At 43.8% G+C, this 26,646-nt stretch overlaps 2 protein-coding genes across 2 annotated transcripts in view; one reads left to right on the top strand and one right to left on the bottom strand.

The window, feature by feature from the left end:
- Positions 1-14,879, top strand: part of raly (RALY heterogeneous nuclear ribonucleoprotein) — a 106,617-nt gene extending 91,738 nt beyond the window's left edge. The window contains exons 8-9 of the mRNA XM_068048859.1: positions 5,833-5,877; positions 12,909-14,879. Coding sequence (XP_067904960.1) covers positions 5,833-5,874 — 42 coding nt within the window. The 3' untranslated portion in view covers positions 5,875-5,877; positions 12,909-14,879. The remainder of the gene's footprint in view (positions 1-5,832; positions 5,878-12,908) is intronic.
- An 8,029-nt stretch (positions 14,880-22,908) lies between these two features.
- Positions 22,909-26,646, bottom strand: part of eif2s2 (eukaryotic translation initiation factor 2, subunit 2 beta) — a 66,806-nt gene continuing 63,068 nt past the window's right edge. Inside the window, exons 8-9 of the mRNA XM_068048644.1 lie at positions 25,405-25,490; positions 22,909-24,683 (exon numbers count right to left, since the gene is read on the bottom strand). Coding sequence (XP_067904745.1) covers positions 24,508-24,683; positions 25,405-25,490 — 262 coding nt within the window. The 3' untranslated portion in view covers positions 22,909-24,507. The remainder of the gene's footprint in view (positions 24,684-25,404; positions 25,491-26,646) is intronic.

Genomic DNA, 26,646 nt, shown 5'->3' on the forward strand with positions numbered 1-26,646 from the left:
CCCTCCGACAGTGCAGCGCTCCCTCAGTACTGCCCCTCCGACAGTGCAGCGCTCCCTCAGTACTGCCCCTCCGACAGTGCAGCGCTCCCTCAGTACTGCCCCTCCGACAGTGCAGCGCTCCCTCAGTACTGCCCCTCCGACAGTGCAGCGCTCCCTCAGTACTGCCCCTCCGACAGTGCAGCGCTCCCTCAGTACTGCCTCTCCGACAGTGCAGCGCTCCCTCAGTACTGCCCCTCCGACAGTGCAGCGCTCCCTCAGTACTGCCCCTCCGACAGTGCAGCGCTCCCTCAGTACTGCCCCTCCACAGCTGGTATTGATTGAGTGCCATAGTTTCTGAATAAGATGTGAAACACTGTTATTTTAAAAATATTATCATAACTTTTAATTAATCATTGATCTATGGCATTCATGATAAAGTGAAAATGTTTCCCAAATATGTTCATATGCTTTCCCCTGTAAGTTGGTTACTGATTTCTCCCAGCAGCTTTATTTATCCACCTGTTTGCTACTCTTCCCACTCTTTCTATCTTCCTGGCCCTCTCTTCCTTTCTGTCCATGACTCTCCCATTCTTTTACTCTGTAGCTCTGCTTTTCCCTGAATCTAATTTTATCACTTTCTCCCTTGCTGTCCCAGGGTTTGCTGCCAATTGCATCCTCTCAGTCAGCTTGGCTCAGTCGGTATCAATCTCTGAGTCAGACGGCCTTGGGCTCCATCTCCACTCCAGAGAATGGACTGTTTAATTCAGGCTGACAGTCGGGTGCAGTACTGAGGGTGTGATATTGTCAGCGGTGCCGACTGCCATCTCTGGTGACAATTTTAAAATAATCTTGTTACTCTGTTTGAGGAAGATCAGCAAATTCCCCTGGTGTCTTGGCTAACATTCACCCTACAATGAACAGATTAATCAGTCATTTATCTCGTTGCTGGAACCTTGACTTGTACAATCTTTGCTCACACAACAGCAGTGGCAGGATTTTAAAATTACTCCTGTGGCTGTAAAGCATTTTGGGATGCCCTGAAACTATATCAATGCAATTTTTCCCATTTATTCTGTCCTCCTTTCTTTCTCTCCTTCAGTCTTCCTTTCTTTTTCTGTCTGTCAATTTTCCTTCTTTCCTTTTTTATTTCTTTCCTTTATTCTTTCCTCATCCTTTATCCTTTCTCTTTGTATTTCCTTCTTTCGTTCTGTCCATTTCTGCCTTTGCATTTTCTCTCTCTGAATACGATGAAGTCTTTCTGGAAATAGCAAAAGAGATAAATAAGTTGAATAAAATCAAACCTTTTCTATGTTTGAAAGATAAAGGGGGCACAATCTTTCAACTTCTTGACATATATATCGAGGCACCTTTGATTGATCCTGTTCAGCTTTAAGTAGAATGGAACTGAAAGGAATTGGGGGCCGTTTTAATATACACAGCAGTTAAATCACTGAAATCAATCAATGTTAATATAAGTAAGAATTACAAAATGGGCAAAGTGAAAGGTAACAGAATCTCACTTAGCAAGAATGAAGTGGGTAGAATTTCCTATTTGGATGCAATCAGGAAATTGCACCCAAAATGCAGTTGAAATTGCGCTGGGTTAGGTTACACTTCCAGTTTCCACTAAAATTCATAATCATGGATGTAAAATTTTCCATAAACCAGTGAAATTGGGCATCATAATGAAACCTTCTTTCCATTAAAAGTGATTCCTCGATGTGTTTGAATCTGGTGTCCCAGTCCAATTTTATTAATGCCGTTTAAAAATTCAGCAAAGATAAACATTTTCATAAGGGTTTCCAACCCTCCCTCTATGAGCGACTTGATTGAAAATCACTGAATATTACCTTAAAAGAGCTATACTGAACCATTTAATAATAAAAACAGAAAGTGCTGGAAATACTCAGCAGACCTGGCAGCATCTGTGGAAACAGAAACAGAGTTCACGTTTCAGGTCTGTGACCTTTCATCAGAAATGAACTCTGCTTCTCTCTCTCCACAGATGCTGCCTGACCTGCTGAGTATTTCCAGCACTTTCTGCTTTTATTTCAGATTTCTAGCATCTGCAGTATTTTGCTTTTTATAATACTGAACCATTTAATAGTTTCATTGGTGTACACCAGTCAGTTTCTTAGTAAATTAAATATTTTGTTGAACTTAAACCATGCTAATACCTGTATGGCTAAACTGAATGCAATTTGAAGAGCCTTCCCAAACCAGTGCATTGGGCTGCAATCTCCCAATTTTGACCGGGTGGAGCGGTGGGACGGAGGAGGGTGGTGGGGGGGGTTGTCCAGTTTTGTGGGCGGGGCCTGATCCAGGCAAATTGACTCTTGAACCAGATGGTGGAAAACACGAAGGTAATTGGTTCAGGTCATGACTCACTGACATTTGAAATTCTCTGATCTTTGTGCTGATGTGGGTGGAATTTGCAAAACTGATGGAAACTTGACCCCATAGTGATTTCAGAAACCAGTCGTAGTTCTCAGTAACTGACTGCCAACCCATTATTAGTTATGTGCTTGCTATCAATCAATGGATTTGCTACAAAGTGACAACAACCACATTGAGAGCGCAATGAGCTTTCTTAGTTTCCAGTGGACTTCAAAAATGAGACTTTTTTTTTAGAGATACAGCACTGAAACAGGCCCTTCGGCCCACCGAGTCTGTGCCAACCATCAACCACCCATTTATACTAATCCTACACTAATCCCATATTCCTACCACATCCCCACCTGTCCCTATATTTTCCCTACCACCTACCTATACTAGGGGCAATTTCTAATGGCCAATTTACCTATCAACCTGCAAGTCTTTGGCAGATATGATAAGTCTTTTAGATATAATTATCAGACCCAAAGAACTGATGGGAGACCTGTCTCCACGGGACATAATTCATTGAGACTTACCCAAAATAATTATGGGCTTGAATTGTGCATCTGCTGAAAGGCAGTGAGTGGATTTGCATTGGAGGGAAGCTGTATCTGCACATAAGACGTGCTTGCGTGTATGGGAGATCTCACTTCAGATGGACTGAATGAGATCTGAGGCAGCTTTACTTTCTCTGGGCCTCCTCTAACGCTCTTTGATCTTGTGTTCTCTGATAAATTGCAGTCATTTATCATACCTTGTCTCAAGTAAAGGTTTTGTTTGTTGTGAAAATGCTTTAAACAGGCAGCTTGTGTTCAAACTGTGATGATTGAGAATGTGATAAAATATGGAAAAAACACAGTGCTCCCTGTTTATTAATAAGAAACATACAGCTCGAATGGGGGTGCAGTATCCACCGAGTCTATCAATCACATTTTCTGGATAAGAATCCAAAAATAGAAAAAGAAACAACAATGCCTGTTCCTGTGCTGTAATTTTCTTTGTTCTTAAGACCATTAAACTCTTTGCAAACTACATAGCATTTACAGCACAGAAACCGACTATTCAGCCCAACAGGTCCATGATGATATTAAAGCTTCACACAAGCATCCTCCCACCCCTCTTCATCTCACCCTATCAACATATCCTCCTATTACTTTTTTTTATTCATTCATGGGATGTAGGTGTCACTGGCTACGCCAGCATTTATTGCCCATCCCTAATTGCCCTTGAGAAGGTGGTGGTGAGCTGCCTTCTTGAACCGCTGCAGTCCATGCGGGGTAGGTACACCTAGAGTGCTGTTAGGAAGGGAGTTCTAGGATTTTGACCCAGTGACAGCGAAGGAACGGCGATATAGTTCCAAGTCAGGATGGTGTGTGGCTTGGAGGGGAACTTGCAGGTGGTGGTGTTCTCATGCATTTGCTGCCCTTGTCCTTCTAGTTGGTAGAGGTCGCGGGTTTGGAAGGTGCTGTCTAAGGAGCCTGAGCTCTCCATGCACATGTCCCAGCATTCCTCCCTTAATCAATATCACTAGTAAAACAGTTGGTTTTACCTCAGGGGAATGACACTAATTGGATAACAGTTTCAAAGGGCTGGCACAGTCACAAAGGGCTGAATAGCCGCCTCCTCTGTGTATCATTCTATCAGTTCATCTGTGTTTGTGCGGTGACACGGATACAGTTGTCTGCATAGCAACAGTCACTGCACGTGGATACGTTTTCGTACAATGCATAAAAACAAACCACCTTCCTTCTTGCAAATCCTGTGCCTGTCTGTCACCTGAACCATTTCTTGCAAGATGGCCACTGAAGGTTGCAACAGTGCATCCTGGAATGACCAGCTGCACTGCAGTGGATTTTTCTCTTGTCCTCAAACTATGTTCCCATCATATCTTCCTCAGTGAGAAGTCTGAAGTTGCAGCCTGGAATATTCTAAGGAAACAAGAGTTTACAAAGTGAGTTATGATGCAATAGGACAAAGAAAGATCAATCCCCCAGCAGACATTGCACCATTTATCTTCTGATGAACTCCCAGCCCAGTGACAGAGGATAAAATCTGTTCATAAGATTTTTATCCAATAATTATCCAGTAATTTTTGTCCAAGAGGATGATACGAATTGAAGATTCATCCTAAGGTCAAATAGTTAACGTCAAACATCCAAATAAAAACAGATTGGATGGAAAAGGTGAAATAACTTCTGTGAAATTTTAGATTAAAAAATGGCAAATGGACACAAAACCTGCTTTATATTCATGACAACTTTTTCATTTAAGTTGTCACAACAGGACAATTCATTCATCACAATATTAATCCAACCTCAGTCATAGTCTGTTGCTTTGCACAGCTGACTCCTCTGTGGTCACTTGCCACTGCCTGAGCTCTGCATTCTATTTCAACCTTCGTAACGTCTCCCTTTTCTGTCCCTCTCTCAGCCCTCATCCACGCCTTTGTTACCTGCAGACCCAACTATTCCAATGCGCTCCTGGCCACCCTCCCATATTCTACTCTCCGTAAGCCTGAGTTCATCCAAAACTCTGAAATAAAAACAAGAAATGCTGTAACCACTCAGCAGGTCTGGCAGCATCTGTGGAAAGGGAAGCAGAGTTAACGTTTCGGGTCAGTGACCCTTCTTCGGAACTAGCAAATATTAGAAATGTCACAGGTTATAAGCAAGTAAAGCGGGGGTGGGGCAAGAGATAACAAAGGAGAAGGTGTAGATTGGACAAGGCCACATAGCTGACCAAAAGGTCATGGAGCAAAGGCAAACAATATGTTCATGAAGGGTCACTGACCCGAAACGTTAACTCTGCTTCTCTTTCCACAGATGCTGCCAGACCTGCTGAGTGGTTGCAGCATTTCTTGTTTTTATTTCAGATTTCCAGCATCTGCAGTATTTTGCTTTTATCATCCAAAACTCTAATGTATTCCTAATTCATAGCCAATCCCATTCAGCCATAATCTCTGTGCTTGCTCACCTGCTCCAGCAACACACTCAAATTTTAAATTTTCATCCTTGTGTTTAAATCCCTCCAGGACGTCATCCCTCCCTATCTCTGTAATCTCCGTCCATCCTACAGCTGTCTCAGAACTATGCATTCCATGACTCTTGTGCATCCCAACTTTATTCACCCACTATTGGCGGCTCTGTCCTCAGCTACCTGGGCCGAAGCTCTGGAATTCCCTCCCTAAACCTCTCCACCCCTCCAACTCTACCACCCCCCCTCCCCTTTAAGTTGCTCCTTAAAACCTACCTATATTTGGCCACCTCCCCTATTGTCTCCTTCTGTGCTTTGGTGTCAAATAATGTCTAATAACGGTCCCGCGAAGCACCTTGGAATATTTTACTATGCTAAAGGTGCCATATAAATATGTTGTTGTTGTTGAAGCACTGCAGAATTTAAAGGACTGAGATCACTTACCATTCATCAGAGGAACATGAGATTCATGACTGTTAATATATTGCCCTTCTCTGTTTACAGGAGACCAATCACAGAGTAGAAACAGAGGCAACATCAGAATAGAAGGTATTTATTTGGATTTATTTTCTGCAATTCTTTTTGTTTGTTGTGACTTTGAATCCTCCTTGTATTTCACAATTGGCCTCATTGAGTAACTTGTTGTCCGAATGCTTCTAGCCAGTAACTCGCAATTAAGGACAACAACAGAAAGTGCTGGAAATACTGAGCAGGTCTGGCAGCATCTGTGGAGAGGGAAACAGAGTTCAGAATTCAGAATTGATGAAAGGTCACAGACCAGGAACTTTAACTCTGTTTCTCCCACCACAGATGCCACCAGACCTGCTGAGTATTTCCAGCACTTTCTGATTTAGGAACATAGGAACAGGAGTAGGCCATTCGGCCCTTCAAGCCTGCTCCGCCATTCAATAAGATTATGGCTGATCTGGTTGTGGTCTCAACTCCAACTTTCCTGTCACCCCCCATAACCCTTGACTTCCTTGTCTACCAAAAATATATCTAACACAACCCAGCCAATGCTTTCTGGGGATGAGAATTCCACAGACTAATGTACCTCGGAGAGAAAAAGTTTCTCCTCATCTCCATCTTAAAAGGGAGCCCTCTTATTTTTAATCTGTGTCCCCGAGTTCTAGTCTCCCCCACAAGAAGAAACATCTTCCCGGTGTCCACTCTATTAAGGCCCCTCAGAATCTTATATGTTGCAATAAGATCACCTCTCATTCTTCTAAGCTCCAATGGGTAAAGGCCCAACCTGTTCAACCTTTCTTCATAAGTCCTTCATCCCAGGAATGAGTCGAGTGAACTGCCTCTAATACAATCATATCCTTTTTCAAATAAGACGACCAAAACTGTACACAGTACTCCAGATGTGGTCTCACCAAGGCCCTGTACAGCTGCAGTAAAACCTCCCTATTTTTCTGTTCCATCACCCTTCCAATAAACACCAACAATCTATTTGTCTTCCTAACCACTTGCTGTACCTGCATACTAACTTTTTGTGATTCATGTATCAGGACACCCTGATCCCTCTGTACCACCGAGTTCTGCATTCTCTCCCCATTTAAATAGTATGCAGCTTTTCTATTCTTGCTGCCAAAGTTCACAAGTTCACTTTTTCCCACATTATACTCCATCTGCCTAATTTTTTCCCACTCACTAAACCTATCTATATCCCCTTATAGAATCTTTACCTCCTCTTGACAACTCACGTTCCTACCTATCTTGGTGTCATCGGCAAATTTAGCTACCATACATTCGGTCCCTTCATCCAAGTCATTGATATAAATTGCAAATAGTTGAGGCCCCAGCACTGATCCTTGTGGCATCCACGAGTTAAAGCTTGCCAATCCGAAAAATACCCATTTATCTCTACTCTCTGCTTCCTGTTAGCAAACTAGTCCTTTGTCCATGCTAATATGTTACCCCCTACACCATGCGCTCTTATTTTGTGTAGTAACCTTTTCTGTGGCACCCTATCAAATGACTTTTGGAAATCCAAGTACACCACATCTGCAGGTTCCCCTTTATCCACCTTGCTTGTTACTTCCTCAAAGAACTCTAATAAACCACAAAACCATGTTGACTCTGCCTGATCCCATTATGATTTTCTAAGTCTCCTACATAACCTCCTTAAAAATGGATTCTAGCAATTTCCCTATGATGATATTAGGCTAACTGGCCTATAGTTTCCTCTGTTCTGTCTTCCTCCTTTCTTGAATAAAGGTGTTACATTTGCGATTTTCCAATCCGCTGGGACTCTACCAAAATCTAAGGAATTTTGAAAGATTATAGCCAATGCCTCAACTATCTCTGCAGCCAGTTCTTTTAAGACCTCAGGATGTCAGTCATCAGTTCCTGGGGACTTGTCAGCCTTTAGGTCTAATAGTTTTCCCAGTACCTTTTCCCTGGTGATAGTTATTGTTTTAAGTTCCTCCTTCCCTTTCGCCTCTTCATTTTCAAGTATCTTTGGGAAGTTTTCTTCATCTTCAGTGTTTTTGTTTTAGATTTCCAGCATCTGCAGTATTTTTCTTTTATATTAGCTATTTAGGGTTGTGCACCAGGTAGCTGGTTTGTGCCACCCATACAGTCCCACCCAATCCTGTCAACTCCCTCCTCCCCACTCCTGTTCCTTTGGTTCTTCATAAATATAACAGCAGAGTGAAGATTGACCCCACCGTGTTAACAATGAGTTAGAAATGGGGTGGGGCTGGACTTATAGCAAACAACAAACAGAATGCATTTTACATCAAACTGAGTATTTTACAACAAAGAGTCCAAACAGAATCATTACAAACGACAGCAAATAGAACGAATGACTGAAACAACAGCAAAGTCTCCCAATAAAAGCAGGATTATATTTCTCCAGCAAATTACAGAGTGGAGGATAGTTACAGAATAATTATGTGCACAAAATCAATTCTAGTCACTAACAGCAGTGCAGTGGACAGATGTGATTGATGGGGAAATTAGTCAATCGTTTCCAATCTGGCCGGGATTTGTGATGTCACTATATGCTGCTATAACATTGTGTAGATGGGCCAAACAATGGCTGATGAAACTCAAAACAGCCAAGTGTAGAGCTCAACACAAAGGAAATGTCACACTCATGAGAAGGGCAGCAACGGAAATACAGAACCAAACTGAAAAGTTATAAAAATTGACTTTCCTTTAAAAAGTGGACAATGTGCTGCAAAATGGCCACCGAAGGTTGGGCTGACTTGGCTGTATATTCAAAGACCGGATTTGATGACAACGCGAATGGTAGGTGGCGCTGTTTTGGCACATGCGCAAATACAGCATGTGCCACTAAAACATCACAGATTGCGACTGTAGCAGCTGCCAGGGCTAAAGATGGCGCTGCTCAAAGAATCACACAGAGGAAACCTAACGAACACGTGGCAGTATACAATGGCTGGAGTGAGAGAGCAGCGCGGGGGCTGGGGAGAGCAGCGTGGGGGCCGGGGAGAGTAGCGCGGGGGCCGGGAAGAGCAGCGTTGACGGCGGGGGGCGGGGAAAGAGAGGGAGGGGGAGGGGGGGAAGAGAGGGAGTGGGAGGGGAGGAAGAGAGGGAGTGGGGAAGAGGGAGTGGGGGGAGGGGGGAAGGGGGAGGGGGGGAAGAGGGAGAACTGGGGGAGTGGGGGGAGGGGGAAGGGGAAGAGGGAGAACTGGGGGAGAGGGTGGGGGGAGGAGAGGGAGGGAGGGCGGAGAGGGAGGGAGAGGGAGGAAAGGGGAGCGGGAGGGTGGGGAGGGGAGAGAGGGGGGGAAGGGCGGGGGTGGGGGAGAGTGCTGGGGGGGAGCAGCGGAGCATGCGCCAGAAACACAACAGCAAAAGACTTACTGGCCAGTCCCTGGACCCGGCGACACCAAGGTCTTCGCACACTCGCTCCCTGCAGCTCTCTACGGCCTCTCGCTTCTGGCCCTCTCCATTCAGCCGTTCCCTCCAGCTACGGATGCCCAATCCAGTTGCTTCTCCCCTACTTCTCGACAGTACTTCAGGCATTGCAACTGTCTGGTCCCTGCATTTTGCATGCTCCCTCTCTCCACCCCTCCCTGCTCTCCCCCCCCCCCTCCCCCCCTCCCCCTCTTCATCCACCCCTCCCTCCCCCTGTTCACCCACCCCTCCTTCCCCCTCCTCTATCCCCCTCTACCCCGCTACCTCCATCCCTCCACCACAGTTGAATATCTGAAGTGCAGTTGCAAAGTCGGGGAAATAGCATGCAAAACAAAGCCTCAACAATTCTGGGTTTAATTATTGAAAAGTTTTATTAAGTTCATTAAGCATCCGAGGCACTGCTGTGCATGGATACATGAGTGTTGTGTTTCCAACATTCCCGTTAGACAGTAAATGGCTCCATCTCATCAGCCAGTCCTTGCTGCCAGCGGAGAGTCTGTTGCTGCAGCCAGTCCAGTCTCCTCATGAATGATGCCGTTCCACTCTGCAGAACGGCCTGTTGTAGCTGGTACAATTGATCTGAAAGCAAGCGGTATTTTTCATTGTGGCTGAGGGGCCTTGGCTGTTCCTCTGTAATCACAATGGCAGCAGCCATGCCTGTCGTCGTTGGTGTCTGAGATGCACGCCAGCGGCAGTTGAGGGCAAGCCTGTCCTGGGTTGTGAAGGTGGCAAGGAACTGCTCTGTGGAATCTACTGACGTTGCCATGATCGAAGTTTGAAGTTCAGGAAGGCTATTAAGGGACCACACGGGAAACATGAGATGAGGTAAGAAATACAGAATGCACTCCATTAAAACGTTACAAAAACGAAAGTGACCTTTAAGACGGTAGGTTGCAGCACATGTACTGCCTGCACACAGCAACTCACAACAGGGCCTGGAGAACATGCGGTGCCCCAGACAATGGAACTGTTTTCAGAGCAGCTTTCAACAGGGACTGGAGAACATGCGGTGCCCCAGACAATGGAACTGTTTTCAAAGCAACTTACAAAGGCAGAGCAACTTACCTTGGAACAATCTCCTGTGTCTAATAAAAATGAAGCAAGTCTCCAAAACGAATAAATAATTCAGATAAAATGCGAGAAAATGCCCGACGAAACCTCTCCTCCTTCCACTTTCAAAAAGTCGCGCCGAAGCTTTGACGCATGCGTGAATATCCGAAGATTGACGCATGCGCAGAGGCCAACCTGGCGCGTTGCCCGAGGAAGACGACGTAACGCGATGACGTCATCTGCTCATGCGCAAAACGGTCCTGGCAGGCCAGACCGTAGCGCATGTGCAGAGGGCAGGAGACCGTCTGCGCATGTGCGCACCGCGGCGCATCCTGATGACGTCGGCGGTGACGAAGCGTTGTCATGAATCACAGTGATATTCAAACTGTCTCACTGTCTGTTAAGGACAAATGGACACATTTCAAGCTAAGAGGTGTCAATTACACTCATCCTGAAACCATCGAGACATTCCTGAATTGAATGGGTTCTGCTGAAATAAAGAAGGTGTGAAGTAGCCATATCTTCGTCCTTTGTTAGTCACCACTGGGAGGGGGCTATGCATCTCTTAACAGAGGCAAAATGCAGGAGAATTTTTTACCTTAAAAAGTAGCTCTCTGGAGAGAGGGGGCAGGGGGAGATCACAGCAACATCACAAAAAGTCTGTCCAGCCAAGAGCTGTGAGAGATCCAGCAAAAACCAAAGAAGGAGCCCTGTTGTGAACTCTATCCTTCAACTTGGTGTAGTAGAGAACTGCAAGTGATCAGACTGCAGTTTCAACCATCGCAACATCTACAAACAACCCAGGGCTGCACCTTTAAAAGAGCAACTGTCCTCCAGGGACACGTGTGTGTGTGTGTGTGTGTGTGTGTGTGTCTGTGTGTGTGTACACACGAGTGAATGTGTGTGGGTGGTTGTGCAACAATTTCAGGACTGAATATTGTTTAATAAATAGTTAATCTTGTTGTAAACCGACAAGAAAACCTGTTGCTGTCTGTTTATTTGACAAATAGAGCACAAGGGGTTAAAACCCTAGAAACAAAAATACATTCTCTGGTCAGTTGGGAGGTGAACAGTGTAAACCACCCACACCCCTTTACCACCTGTCTGTAACAGAAGAAAGATAGAGGACCCACAGACTACATGAATGGTGTTGAAATGACAATGGATGAAGCTGAAAGAGATCAAGGTGTTAGTAGACTTGCCATTCAAAATGTCGAACCAATACAGAGCACCAATCAGCAAAGTCTATACAATGTTGAGCTCCCCGGTCAAAACAGTGGAGAACAAGTGAGAAGAGTGTTACAACCCAGTGAGAAAAGTGTCTAGGGGGTCCCTTTCAGCCTTCACCTGGTCTTATGTAACAGGATTTAATTTTAAACACTCTGTTTTGAGCTCCCCCTTGGTGAATCCTTGTTCACCATTTTCCAATTATAAGGCAAAGAAATGAGCACAAACAGACTTTCCTAGGTTTAAAGAAGAAAAGTGAAATTTATTAAAACTTAAACTCTAATTCGGTTAACGCTTACGGATACATGCGGCGCCCCACACTAGCATGCATACGTGATACGCACATACAAACAGGGACAGAAAACAGCAGAAGAAAAATAGAGGGGTTTGAGGCAATCTCTGAAGAGTTTCGTTACTGTGCTTCAAGCTCACTGTAGTCCTTTTGTAGGTAGTTCCTGCTTGTAGGTAATTCTTGCTTTTCGTTGGGGCCCAGTATTCTTCTTGAACCTTGTTCACTGTAGACTTTTCTCTCTTGGGGTTCATGAGTCTGCAATAGATTCCAAAGCTGGTGAAAAAGAGATGAGAGCAGACAGGAGAAAGATGTTCTCAATCCAGAAGCTAGGAGCTTTCTGACTTCAAACACTGTTTTCTCCAGTTTAAAACTCTCAGTTCAAAACTCTACAATAGCCAGTTAGTCATGTGACTAAACTGGTCTGACCACATCCGTTCTGTGTATTGGGAGCAGTGACTGGTTCCTTTGTTCCAACACTGCCTGCGAGTATGCAAAAATATCTTTCTGGCTAGGGGGCCTGACAATTCCTTGTAATGGGCCCTCTTTCCTTCCAGCAACAATTTGAAGTTTAATGTCCGTATGGCGAAGTTAATGTGCCTCATTCTTGGCAGGTAGGGGCCTGCATGACAAGAGTTTGTGACTCAATTATACGTTGCCGAGTGTTGCGTGGAAACACCAGGGAGATACTCACGTACTGGGGACAATATAGAGCAACACCATGAAACTGATCTCTATTGGCAGGGCTGTGAGTTTTAAGGGAAGAATGGAGAGATTTGGGCTATTCAACATGGGAAGGAACAATCTGAGAGGGGATCTTATTGAGGTACACATAGTGAAGGGACTGAAAAGAGTGAATCTGGCATATTAATTGTATTAGATTGGAAAAGTAGTGCAGGAAACACAGGTTCAAACTCAAAGAAAGCAAAATTCGGCATCCCTGAATCATTATCGGATCAGATTTTCTGAGTATATCATTATGTTGCACATATTCAGGTTAATATATTTAATAGCATTCATTCCCAGTGATTCCATCTGTGCCAGTGTGTTAAGTGAGCCTTTGGCAGATTAGATATATTGCCTGGTGTGTTAGAGTCTGTCATTTGTCCTTTTATTTTTACAGGCTGCAAAGTGGTGGTTCCCAGCAGGCTCTGTGTAATGGGGAGACCACATGAAACCAACTGAGGAGCTCAACACATAATTTACAGACAAACAACCGCAGGCCATTGCTACCTTCCGCTCAACTACGCCAGGAGGAAGAGGGGACATCTGTAAAACGTTTGCTGCAATGATGCAGGATCAGATGCCTAATGTTAAAACCTGCAGGTGTGCCACAGAAGTTGCTACAAAGAACACCACACACCACGAGCAAGACTGTTGGCCAACTGCCACAGCAAGACTCTCTTGGGATATGTGACAAGTATCAGATTGATAATTCATTACTCCCATCATCTTGATATGTACACATGCTGTCAACCTCCATCATATTTGAGAATATTACAAATCTATATTACATATTTTGTTAAAATTTGGAGAGGAGAATATTTTTTATCCCCTCTCGCCTGACCCAGGCTGGCAAGCTCAGTGCCAACCAGCTTGACCATGTAAGTGCTTCACCCTGACCTGACCCAAACATTCACTGCCAGGAGAATTTTCAGGAACCCTGACAGAACCAGTCATCCATATCCCTAACGCCCGCTCAGGAACCCGGACAGAACCCGTCATCCATATCCTCAATGCCGGCTGAACAACAGTGAGACCATTTTCTTGGTTTATTCTAGATTAAACTAACAGAATTATTCCAGCGTTCCCCCATTCTTCCCCCCCCTCCCCCCACCCAACCCACCCACACCCAAATCCCATGATCCATATATCTACCCTCCTGGGAGCAGGAATCCGATCTGATGCTGGACAACTACCACTATACTCTCCCCTTGGGTTGCCAACTCTGGATGTGGGTATTCCTGGAGATTTCATTACATGACCTACTTCCAACTGACCCGCTCTCACTTCCATCATTGGTCGCCCGACAGATCCATCCTTGCAGCGACCGCCCCACCCCCACCTTACCCCAGTCAACTGGAAAGTGAACAAGCGCTTCTTGATCCGATTGGCTGATTTTTTTTTTGATGATCAGACAGCCCATTTGTCTTCGCATCCCAAATCCTTTTGCAACGAATAAACAGACATGTCCAAAGAAAACGTTAAAAATTATATATTTTTCTCCTGGGTGAAGCTCATAGCAGTGGCTTGGAGATTAATAGTCAATTCCTGGAGAGGCCAGGCCAAGTCTGAAGGGTTGGCAACCCCTAATTCTCCAGCTGACCAGGGCAAGAGCGGAGACACTGCTGTGACAAGAGGTCGCTGTCTGATATTTCCTTTCTTTCTGCAAAGAAACACAAAGGCTTCAGCACGTAGCCAGAGTTGGGAGTTGAAGGTGGAACCGCATCCTCCAGGATATCAAGAACGTCACAAAATTGCAGAATCCATTGCTCTCGCCAGACCTATTTGTTTAACTGAACAGCATTTCTGTCATTTTCATCATGGCCATTGTTCTGAATAAGTTTGTCAATCGACTGTAATCTGTGAGTTGTATCTTACTTCATTTTTTTTTAAGCTGGCAGTATTTTCTTTACTTTGAAGTATTCTTCAGTGTTAATAAAATGACAAAAAATTAAACTGTGATTGCTATAGCAACAAACTAAAGATTGCATTGAATGACAGGACAGAAGACACTTCAGACAAGCTAAGAGGTCCCTCTACTTGCTCAAGGGGCTGTGGCTCTTTTCAGGAGAAGAATAGGAGCAGCAGGTGTATGGGAACACCACCACCTCCAGGTTCTCCTGCAAGTCACACTTCATCCTGACTTGGAAATATGTCACCTTTCCTTCATCATTGCTGGGTCAAAATCCAGGAACTTCCTTCCCAATGGCATCACATGGACTGTAGCGGTTCAAGAAGGCAGCTCACCACCATCTTCTCAACAGTAATTAGGGATCGGCAATAAATGCTGGGCTTGCTAGCAATGCTTACATCCCGTGAACGATAAATAAAAAGAAAAAAAACTTGAAGAGCGTGCACTGTAAACTTAATTGTCATAGTAAATCAATATTTTGCTGTGATCAATATTAAAGCCTAATTAGATAGCATTTTCCAAAATCATGTCCCCAAAAATAGCTTTGGAGTCAGAGCTATGAGGGTTAAAGGCGACAGCAACTGTAGATCAAAGCAAAAGCAAAAGACTGCGCATGCTTGAAATCTGAAATAAAAACAAGAAATGCTGGAAGCACTCAGCAGGTCTGACAGCATCTGTGGAAAGAGAAGCAGAGTTAACATTTCAGGTCAGTGACCCTTCTTCGGAACTGACAAATATTAGAAATGTCACAGGTTATAAGCAAGTGAGACGGGAGTGGGGCAAGAGATAACAAAGGAGAAGGCGTAGATTGGATAAGGCCACATAGCTGACCAAAAGGCCATGGAGCAACGGCAAACAATATGTTAATGGTGTGTTGAAAGACAAAGCATTAGTACAGATAGGGTGTTAACAGGCTGAAGATTGAACAGCAGCAAGTACAAATGAAAAAAAAACAGTGGGTAAGCAAACTAAGATGAAACGAAATAAACTGAAAAAAAATTGTAAAAAATAACTAAAAATAAAGGTAAAATGGGAAACCCGTTATGCTCTGAAATTATTGAACTCAATGTTCAGTCCAGCAGGCTGTAGTGTGCCTATCGGTAAATGAGATGCTGCTCCTCAAGCTTGCATCAACTGAAGAATTTAGATTGGAGGGTGACTGTTTGAGGGTAAATCAACCTCTGACATGTGGGAGTCTTTCAAACGTCAGCTGATTAGAATCCAGGACCAGCATGTTCCTGTGAGGAAGAAAGACAAGTTTGGCAAGTTTCGGAAAGCTTGGATAACACGGGATATGGTGAGCCTAGTCAAAAAGAAAAAGGAAGCATTTGTAAGGGCTGGAAGGCTAGGAACAGATGAAGCACTTGAGAAATATAAAGACAGTAGGAAGGAACTAAAGCAAGGAGTTAGGAGGGCTAAAAGGGGTTATGAAAAGTCATTGGCAAACAGGATTAAGGAAAATCCCAAGGCTTTTTATTCATATATAAAGAGCAAGAGGGTAACCAGGGAAAGGGTTGGCCCACTCAAGGACAGAGATGGGAATCTATGTGTGGAGCAAGAGGAAATGGGCGAGGTGCTAAATGAGTACTTTGCATCAGTATTCACCAGAGAAGGACTTGGTGGATGATGAGCCTAGGGAACGGAGTGCAGATAGTCTCAGTCATCTCATTATCAAAAAAGGTGGTGGTGTTGGGTGTCTTGCAAAGCATTAAGATAGATAAGTCCCCAGGCCCTGATGGGATCTACCCTAGAATACTAAGGGAGGCAAGGGAAGAAATTGCTGGGGCCTTGACAGAAATCTTTGCATCCTCATTGGCTACAGGTGAGGTCTCAGAGGACTGGAGAATAGCCAATGTTGTGCCTTTGTTTAAGAAGGGTGGCAAGGATAATCCAGGAAATTATAGGCCGGTGAGCCTTACGTCAGTGGTAGGGAAACTATTAGAGAGGATTATTCAGGACAGGATTTACTGCCATTTGGAAACAAACGAACTTATTAGCGAGAGACAGCATGGTTTTGTGAAGGGGAGGTCGTGTCTCACTAATTTGATAGTTTTTTTGAGCAAGTGACAAAGATGATTGATGAAGGAAGGACCGTGGATGTTATCTATATGGACTTCAGTAAAGCCTTTGACAAGGTCCTGCATGGCAGACTGGTATAAAAGGTGAAGTCACACGGGATCAGAGGTGAGCTGGCAAGATGGATACAGAACTGGCTCTGTCATAGAAGACAGAGAGTAGCAGTGGATGGGTGATTTTCTGAATGGAGGAATGTGACTAGTGGTGTTCCGCAGCGATCAGTGCTGGGACCTTTGCTGTTTGTAGTATATATAAATGATTTGGAGGAAAATGTAGCTGGTCTGATTAGTAAGTTTGCAGATGACACAAAGGTTGGTGGAGTTGCGGATAAAGATGAGGATTGTCAGAGGATACAGCAGGATATAGATCGGTTGCAGAACCCTTAGGAGTATTGACAGGCAGAGATATCTGGGCGTACAGGTCCACAGGTCACTGAAAGTGGCAACGCAGGTGGATAAGGTAGTCAAAAAGGCATATGGCATGCTTGCCTTCATCAGTCGGGGCATAGAGTATAAAAATTGGCAAGTCAAGTTGCAGCTGTACAGAACCTTAGTTAGGCTACACTCAGAATATTGCGTGCAATTTTGGTCACCACACTACCAGAAGGACGTGGAAGCTTTGGAGAGGGTACAGAGGAGGTTTACCAGGATGTTGCCTGGTCTGGAGGGCATTAGCTATGAGGAGACGGAGCTGGAGGGGCGACATGATAGAGGTTTACAAAGTTATGAGCAGCATGGACAGAATGGACAGTCAGAAGCTTTTTCCCAGGGTGGAAGAGTCAGTTACTAGGGGACATAGGTTTAAGGGGCAAAGTTTAGAGGGGATGTGCGAGGCAAGTTTTTTTTTTTTACACAGAGGGTGGTGAGTGCCTGGAACTTGCTGGCAGGGGAAGTGGAAGCAGATACGATAGCGACGTTTAAGAGACATCTTGACAAACATATGAATAGGAAGGGAATAGAGGGATATGGGCCCCGGAAGTGCAGAAGGTGTTAGTTTCGGCAGGCATCAAGATCGGCGCAGGCTTGGAGGGCCGAATAGCCTGTTCCTGTGCTGTACTGTTCTTTGAAACAGTGCATGCCCATATGCAGCAAGACCTGGACAATATCCAGGCTTGGGCTGGTAAGTGGCACGTAACATTCGTGCCACACAGGTGCCAGGAAATGACTAGCTCAGAGGGAGCAAGACATAGAGCACAGACCTGGAGCCTTAAAACAGCGCGAGAGGGAGTGAACGAGAGGAAGGGTAAGAGGAGGTGGGTAAAAGGACTGGGCACCCAAAAGGGGTGAGGGGGGCACAGGTACCCCAGCCCCATGTCTGTGGACTGTCCACATTCAGAGAAAAATCAATGTGAGATGGCACAGAGAAACAAGTTGGTATTTTGCTTATCTTTCAAATTTGGGCAATTTATTAGCAATTGTAAGGTTTTATTACTAATAACAGGGTTTATTAATTATAAATTAACAAAAAAATTCACGAACACAAAGATGCAGGGCAGGTGATGTGTTGCAACTGCAGAATGCGAGCTCCTGGACGCTAGTGTGATCCAAAGCAAACACGTCCGCAGTAAGTGCCTGCTGCTTGAAGAACAGCGGTTCAGTGAGCTGGAGGCCGAGCTGCAGACACTGCGATGCATCAGGGAGGATGTAAGTTTGGTCACTTTGTTCCAAGAGGCGGTCACACCCCTGCTGTTAGGCAGAACTGAGTTGGTGAATGATCAGGAGACAGGATGGATGACTGCAAGTCAGGAGGTATGGGCAACCAGCATGTATTGATCGAGGAGCCTCAGCCCCTAACTTTGTCCAATAGGCACGAGCTGCTATCTGGATGAGGACTGCAAGGTGAATGAGCGAATTGACCATGGCACCATGTTGAAGGATGCCATTGAAGTGGGGGATCCAAGGGGAAGGTGGCATTGATAGGAGATGGTATAGTCAGGGGGTAGATACTGTTCTGTGCTGCCACAACCGGGAGCTCCGAAGGTTGTGTTGCCTGCCCAGTGTCAGAGTTACGGACATCTCCCCACAGCGGGAACTTGGAGTGGGAGGGGGAGCATCCAGTTGCCTTGGTGCACATGGGAACCAACAACATAGCAGAACATCACTCTTAGTCCTCCCAAGAGAATTTGAGGTCCAAATTAAAACACAGAATATCAAAGCTAATCATCTCTGGATTGTTAACTGAGCCATGCGCCAATTGGCATCAGGTTAAACAGATTAGAGAACTAAACGAGTGGCTGAAAGAATGGCGTGGGAAGAAGGGGTTTTGATTCATAGGGCACTGACAAGTGCTCAGGGAGAGGGAGCTATTCTGTTGGGATGGGCTCCACTTAAACTGGGATTTAAACTATTGTGGGGGGGGGGGGGGGGCGTTCAGATGAAGGGAGATTTAGAAATTCAAAGAACAGTATAGCATTGTGGGTAAAGACAAGCAGGATGGGACATGAAGGGACAAAGAGTTTAACAAAAATTGTACATAGAAACATAGAAAAAAAGTGAATAAAGTCATTGCAGGGGATAGACAGACAGAATGGCAAAGGAGGGGTAGCCCTGATAGCAAAGAATGACATAAGGACATTAGTGAGAAAGATCTTCCCTCAGATCATGTAGAATCAGTATGGGTGGAAATTAGGAATACCAAGAACCAGAAAACACTGGTGCGAGTAGTCGAGAGGCCCCCTAACAGTAGTCACACTGTTGGACAGAGTATTAAACAAGAAATTATTGGAGCTTGTAACAAAGGCAATGTAATAACTGTGGGGGACTTTCATTTTCATATAGACTGGTACAATGAAATTGGCAAGTGTGGTCTAGAAGATGAGTTTGTAGAATGTTTTCATGACAGTTTCTTGGAACAATACATTGTGGAACTAACTAGGGACAAAGCTACCTTAGATCTAGTATTGTGTCATGAAGCAGGGTTAATTAGTAATGTAATAGTAAATGATCCACTGGGAAAGTGATCATACCATTGAATTCCATGTAAAATTTGAAAGTGACATCCTCCAATCACAAACAAGAATCAAACTTAAACAAAGCAGTTACATAGGTATGAGGGGAGAATTGGCTAAGGTTAATTGGGTAAATAGAGTAAAAGGTATGGTGGTAAATGTTTAAAGAAACAATGCAAAACTTTGAATAAAAATAATTCCATTGAAAAAGAACTCAGCAAGAACGACACATCCATGGCTCACTCAAGAAGTTAAGGATAACATTCAATTAAAAGAGACTTACAATGTTGCAAACAGTAGCAAGTCTGAGGATTAGGAGTATTTTAGAAACCAGCAAACGGCTAGTAAAAATCGATAAAAAGGGAAAAAAATAGAATGAATAAACTAGCCAGAAGCAGTCCGCTTGATTGGCACCCCCATAAACATTCACTCCCTTCACCACTGGCAGCAGTGTACCATCTACAAGGTGCACTGCAGAAACTCACCAACGTTCCTTTGACAACACTTCCAAACCCGTGACCTCTACCATCGAGGACGAGGGCAGCAGACGTATGGGACCACCACCACCTGTAAGTTCCCTCCAATTCACAAAACAGCCTAACTTGGAAATATATCACCGTTCCATCATTGGATCAAAAACCTGGGTGGGTGTACCGCACTAGATGAACTGCAGCAGTTCAAGGCAGCGGCTCACTGCAACCTTCAAGGGTAATTTGGATGGGCAACAAATGCCGGCCTTGCCAGTGACACCCACATCCCATGAAAGAATAAAAAAAAATTACATGGGAATTTATTTTGAAGTGCGACAATGAAAATACCGTCACTATCACTTAAAATAAATCGTGGGGAGTCATTTGTCCAGTTGATGAAAAGCCAGATGATTCTATGGTGCATCCTATATGGAATTAGTCCACTCTAAATCAAGAATTCATTCAACACCTGCCATTTCCTTCAGGACTATGCTATATATGCCCACCTAAGACTACTGTCCAGTACAAAGTTATACATGTTACAAGACAACATGCGTCTAGACAAGCTCCAAGTATCTTAAATCAATTCCTATGTTCTGTACAAATCGCTGCCCAAGTATACCAAATGCTACTTGGGAGGTGATTAAGAACATAATAGACCTGTTCCTGAGACACAATAGTAGTCATTCCAAAAATCTCGACTTGGGAGAACACAGATGCATGAATAGGGAATGTCCTATTCCTAATCTACTATACCCAATTCTGAAGGCGGCCAACATTTGGATGTTAATCAAAAAAACACAATCTACAGCTCACATCAGGGCCAAACTTCAACGTTTTGACACAGAAGTTTTCTGCCTCAACAAGGAGTCTTCAAGATGCCTCTCTTAAAAGCCAACACCAAGCAAATAACTCCCACTCCTTCCTGTGACAATCTCACAGGCATTGAGGGAGAACTTTTTCATGAGGCACTCTCAATACCTGCACTCACTGCAGATGTAATCCAGGGTTGTTGCAGCTTACCAAGTGCATGGCTTTAAAAAAAATCTCAGGATGTAGATGTCATTGGCAAGGCCTATCATCCATCCTGAGTTGCCCTTGGGAAGGTGGCGGTGCAATGTCTTTAACTGTTGTTGTCCGTGAAGGTGCTCCCATAACACTGTACATTGGGAGCACCAGGATTTTGATCCAGCGATGATAATAGAGCTGGTGCAGGAGACTTTTTGCTCACCTTGATTCTGATCTTTTAAATATCTCCACTGCTCCTGTTCAGCTGTTACTAATGTGGTTCACTACTGAAACCTTCATGGTGACTTTGGAGACCTGGCCCTTGATGTTTCCAAAGAGGTCAAACAACCTTAAATTTACACAGTAGAGACTATTTAATAAACCTCTTAGATGGGGTTAAGAGCAGCCAGAAAGAGTACTTGACACTCATTCCTGGCAGGGCTCAAGGCTGCCACAACTATGGGATTATACCATTGTAGGAGGGGAGGAGGAATTGGGCAAGAAAGTGAAAGGAGAAAAAAAAATGAATATTTAAACATTCATTATTGACAAACTGCAAGTTGAAATACCTGTAATAGGAAAGTAATTTACTCAGGTATATAGGCAATTTTATTCATCCCTGCACGTGTGTAAGTTTTATGTTCTGTAGGGCGGCACAGTGGTGCAGTGGTTAGCACCGCAGCCTCACAGCTCCAGCGACCCGGGTTCAATTCTGGGTACTGCCTGTGTGGAGTTTGCAAGTTCTCCGTGTCTGCGTGGGTTTTCTCCGGGTGCTCCGGTTTCCTCCCACAAGCCAAAAGACTTGCAGGTTGGTAGGTAAATTGGCCATTATAAAATGCCCCTAGTATAGGTAGGTGGTAGGGAAATATATAGGGACAGGTGGGGATGTGGTAGGAATATGGGATTAGTGTAGGATTAGTATAAATGGGTGGTTGATGGTCGGCACAGACTTGGTGGGCCGAAGGGCCTGTTTCAGTGCTGTATCTCTAAAAAAATGTGTTCCAGATGCATGATTCTCATTGATGTACGCAACTTAAAATGGTTTGAGATGTGCCAATCCAACTTTGGATCACAGCCAAAGGAAAAGGGGAGGGAGGGGAGCATGTAAATGCTGTTCTCTCCTGTTCCATCACCCCTACCTGCCCCCCTCCAAACCCAGTACGATACAAATCCTACAAGTTGAAAGCTCCGATCTGGTACAATTCAAAATAACGCTTGCTACACCAGTCTATATTGAAGGTCCTTTCATTTTATTTTCAAATGCCTTCCACTATTCTCTAAGCAAGCTCCTCTGAACACACCACCACCTTTGGGGATAATGCAACAGCTGGTTCCAAAATAACAACTTGCAGTCTGCTGTACTGGTAAAGAAAAATAGTTACAAAAAAAGCCCACTTTATTCAGCACCTACAATTCTTGGTGTCACTTCTAGAAAGAAAAAAGACAGACATTACTTTAAAAAGTCAGTAAAGCATCCTGTTAAAATGGATGGCCACGCTCAGATCTCAGTATCCTTAATTCCAAAAAGGTACCTTAAAATGCTGAACAGGGAAGGTGTGTATATTAATTGCCTCTCATACCACCTCAAGTATATTAATGCTTTCAGGTCTCCAGTGGATCTACATGAATGACATACACTCTAAGCCAGTACAAAAGAGATACAATCTCTATTTTAGAGCAACTTAAACTGCATTTATCCGTGTACATGTTCAGTCTGCTCGTGCAAACTGTCATACTTTAGCCAAAGTGACTAATTTCAGTGTACTCAAGGTTATCTCTACCACCCCAGATTTTGATTTGATTCATTTTTGCTTCTCCTCATCCCAACAAAAAAGCCCAACCTTCCCCAAATTCCACTACCTGACAAAGCATTTAAAAGAAACTGGATGCTTTCTTCACCAGTTTTTACTGAAGCATGTTTGTTGGTTTAATCAGGAAGGTGAACGTGACTTAAGCTTGTCAGATGCCTTTTTAATGAAGATTAGAAGGGTGGGTAGGGAGGGGGAAGGGTTTGTCTTCTAGTTTATCAGAAATCCAATTCTGTTCATAAGTGCCTTGGTCATGGTTGTGGAGTGTTTCCTATGTGGGCAGGCTTATATAAAATTGACATTTCCTGGTTATCCTTCCTACACTCACCCCAACCTAATACAAAATAAACTGCAATTAACAGGAGTGATGTGTGAAGGTAAGAATTTTGTGGGTGAGGGTGTGGTGGGTAAGATGGCAGATAAATATCAAGCAGCAGGCAATTTATTAAATAATCCACACACCAAAGATCAAATCCTTGTTAAGATCAAGTTTTATGATGTTGAATTTCTTTTAAGTGAAGTGTCCCACCCATTACATAAAACCCATACTGCAAACTAACATTTTCTTTCAACCTGTCACCGGATTTTAAGAGTGTTCCAAAATGGGGAGCTTTTCAGCCCATTGAAGGGGAATGGTCCAGATAAGATTTGAGCCAAATACCAGCTGATCTGATTACACCCAGCAGGTGCTTTGCACTGCACAGGTTTCTGAAGATCACCACCATAAATAATCTCCTGACAACCTTCTCCCACCCTCCAAGAAGTGCATTTGCAATGCTGCTTAAACAAGGCAAGCTGACTCTTTTTTTGCAGATCGGAGAGTGGATGGCTACAAATGAGTCTTCTCTTTGCTGCCAGGGGAAATAAATCATGCCTTTGTTGCTGGCTGCACTCTAAACCTGTTAGAAGTGCTTGACGGTCAGAGCCAACTCGACAAGAGTCAGCCTGCAAAAACACGCAGTGTCAAACATTACCAGAAGTAGGGGAGAATGTCTGCGTTAACCACTATTTTTACTACTTTATTACATCGTATTCTTGTACACTTTCACCGGTTGGAGTACAGTCCAGAGCCTGTAATCAGTTCATAGTGTTTTGCTTTTAAAAATCCTCTCCAAACTAAACCACGGCTGAATATGGATAAACCTTCATTAGCGCTACACAAAAAACAAAAATTGGCATAGATTATGCTCTGTAACCCAGACCTCACCCTGGCATCTGCAAAATTGTGACTTAGAAAGATGGAATTAATTAAATAAAGTCAACAGTTTTAAATATTTCAGGGAATTTGTTTAATAAATTTCCAAACTTATTTAGCACAATTTGGCCAACTCCCTCTCCTCTCCTCCCCACCCTCCCTCTGTTAAAAAATACAGCAGCCAGACAGCAGAATAACCAACAGCCAGGGTGAGGTATAATCAACAAGAAATTATGCACTTTTAAACAACATTCAGTGGATCGCTTCCAAAGTTCCAGGAAATTGAACTGTACCTCCAGCAGCCTATAAGGTATAAAATACAATTTTCTTCCTGCATTTATATTGCTGACGGGACAGGATATGAACAGAGAGCAGTGCAACAGTAATGTTAGAATGAATTCTGGGGCTTGGGAGGGCTTCATGGACCAATGCTTGCCATTCTTGCTTTGTTTTGCCAAGTCAGTAGCATTTAAAAATTTTTTTTTTTTTTTAAATTTTTACTGCGCTTAAAACCCACCCCTTGTTTGGTAAAATAGTTCTATTACATCAAACTCCCGGTTCCCATTCTCTCCAATGGTTAAGGTTAATGTGCTTTGGCACGAAGCTGTGCACGCTTGCCAGTGACAGCCTGGAAGCCGGTTTTGATGCTGGCCACAGAACAGCGTGAATGACAGGTCTCGCACTGCAAGAAATACAGCCGTGTGTCCTTCTGCAAGATGGTGTCTGGCGACCGGCAAGTATGGCAGGTTACGTACTCCTCTGTGAATTTGGGGTGGGGGAGGAGGGAAAATGGAGAGGGAGAGAATATTAATACAAATGTGAGTTACATCAAAAGATTTCACAGAAAATCCAATACAATTTTAATCCTCTTTTTAAAATAAAAAAACCTAATTTAAAAGATGCTTAGGCATGAAGGAAGCACAAGAATTTCTTGAAAGCATTTACAGGTACAATGGGACAAAAGACTAACAATAAATGTTTGATTGCCCCAGAATAACTGACAGCGAGGCTAAAGGAACAGAAGCCATTTAGTTGCCAAATCTTTGATGGGGGTTGTAAGGAAGCTAAAGAGGGGAGAAATTAAAGACAATTTTAAAACTTAGAAATAAACCTCAAGTTGTTGAAGAAAAAAAAGGGGAAAACAAAGAAAATCCTGCATCAGTAACAAGGTCCCAACTTCCACCCTCCAACATTGCAACACCCCGTCAGTACCACATGAGAAAGGGAGAAGTGAGGGAAGGAAACTGGACCAGAAAACCAGGTGGTGGGGGAGCAAAAGGGACAGAAAATGAGAAATTAAAGGGAAAATATAAATAATAAAACATTTACAATTTGAGCTTTAGTTTTGCTGAGTTCAGTGAAGGTCCCCAGAGCCTCATTGACATTTCTGCTGGTGAATAAGGTTCTTACTCTGAGGTAACCCCATTTCCCACTAACTCTGCTCCCCCATATAAGGCAGCACAGTATCCGTCATACTCACTGATATATCTCCTTAACACATTTTCTATTTGTTTTTGCTGAAACCTCCCTTTGATTACAAGCTGGTTGTTGCCATCAATGGACCCACTGTTAAAAGAAAAAAAAAGTTCAGTATTACAAGTAAATTACTTGCATTTAAATTCATCACATCAGATGTCTCAAATGCTTCAGATGTGCATTGACTGTTGCAATAGCTGCTGCATTTGCCTATGTAAGTCAGTGGCACAATAAATGACCAGCCAACCGCTTTCTGGCATTACTGGTCGAGGGAAAGCACTAAGGGGCACAGCACATTGTGACCAGGACTTTAAAAGGACTGTAGGATGATATAGATAGGCTAACTGGATGGGCAGATAGCACTTAATGCTTTAATTAAGTTTGATTGGGAAAATATTTGTAGAATTTTTTTTATTTACACAGGGCTATGAACTACTTGGATAGCTCTTTCAAAGCGTCAACACAGGCTCAATGGGCCAAATGGTCTCCTTCAGTGCTGTATGATTCTATGCATACAGAAATACATTTTGCAAATAGGAAAAAGAACTTAAATAAGATTTTAAATGGAGTACTGTAGCAGTAGTACCTTGACAGCAGCACAAGTAGATAAGGTCATAAAAAAAAATCCTTGCCTTCGTATCCGGAGCCAGAGAATACCAAAGCAATAAGGCAATGCTGTACTGGCTCTTAGTGCCTTCATTAGACTGCAGTTGGAACATTGTGTACAGCTTTGGACATCTCAATAGAAAGAATATAAAAACAAAGATAGAGTGTGTTTTGGACAGTAAGGGAAATCGGAGTTGAGGCAGCTCAACAATGATCTTATTAAATATTGGAGCAGGCTCAACCGGCCATATGGCCTACTCCTGCTCCTATTTCTTATGTTCTTACAATGGAAAAAGCAAAGTGCAGATTCACAAGGTTGTTACGATGGAGAGACTTGAGATGTTACAGCTTCTTTCACGAGAGTTGAAAATGTTAAGAGGGGAACTGATATAACACTTCACAATAGTGAAAGATTGTAAGACATACATAAGGGCAGCACAGTGGCGCAGTGGTTAGCACCGCAGCCTCACAGCTCCAGGGACCCGGGTTCGATGCTGGGTACTGCCTGTGCGGAGTTTGCAAGTTCTCCGTGTCTGCGTGGGTTTTCGCCGGGTGCTCCGGTTTCCTCCCACATCCAAAAGACTTGCAGGTGATAGGTAAATTGGCCGTTGTAAATTGCCCCTCGTGTAGGGAGGTGATA

The sequence above is a fragment of the Heterodontus francisci genome, chromosome 16 (genome assembly GCF_036365525.1).
Source record: "Heterodontus francisci isolate sHetFra1 chromosome 16, sHetFra1.hap1, whole genome shotgun sequence".
In the NCBI taxonomy this organism is placed as follows: Eukaryota; Metazoa; Chordata; class Chondrichthyes; order Heterodontiformes; family Heterodontidae; genus Heterodontus; species Heterodontus francisci.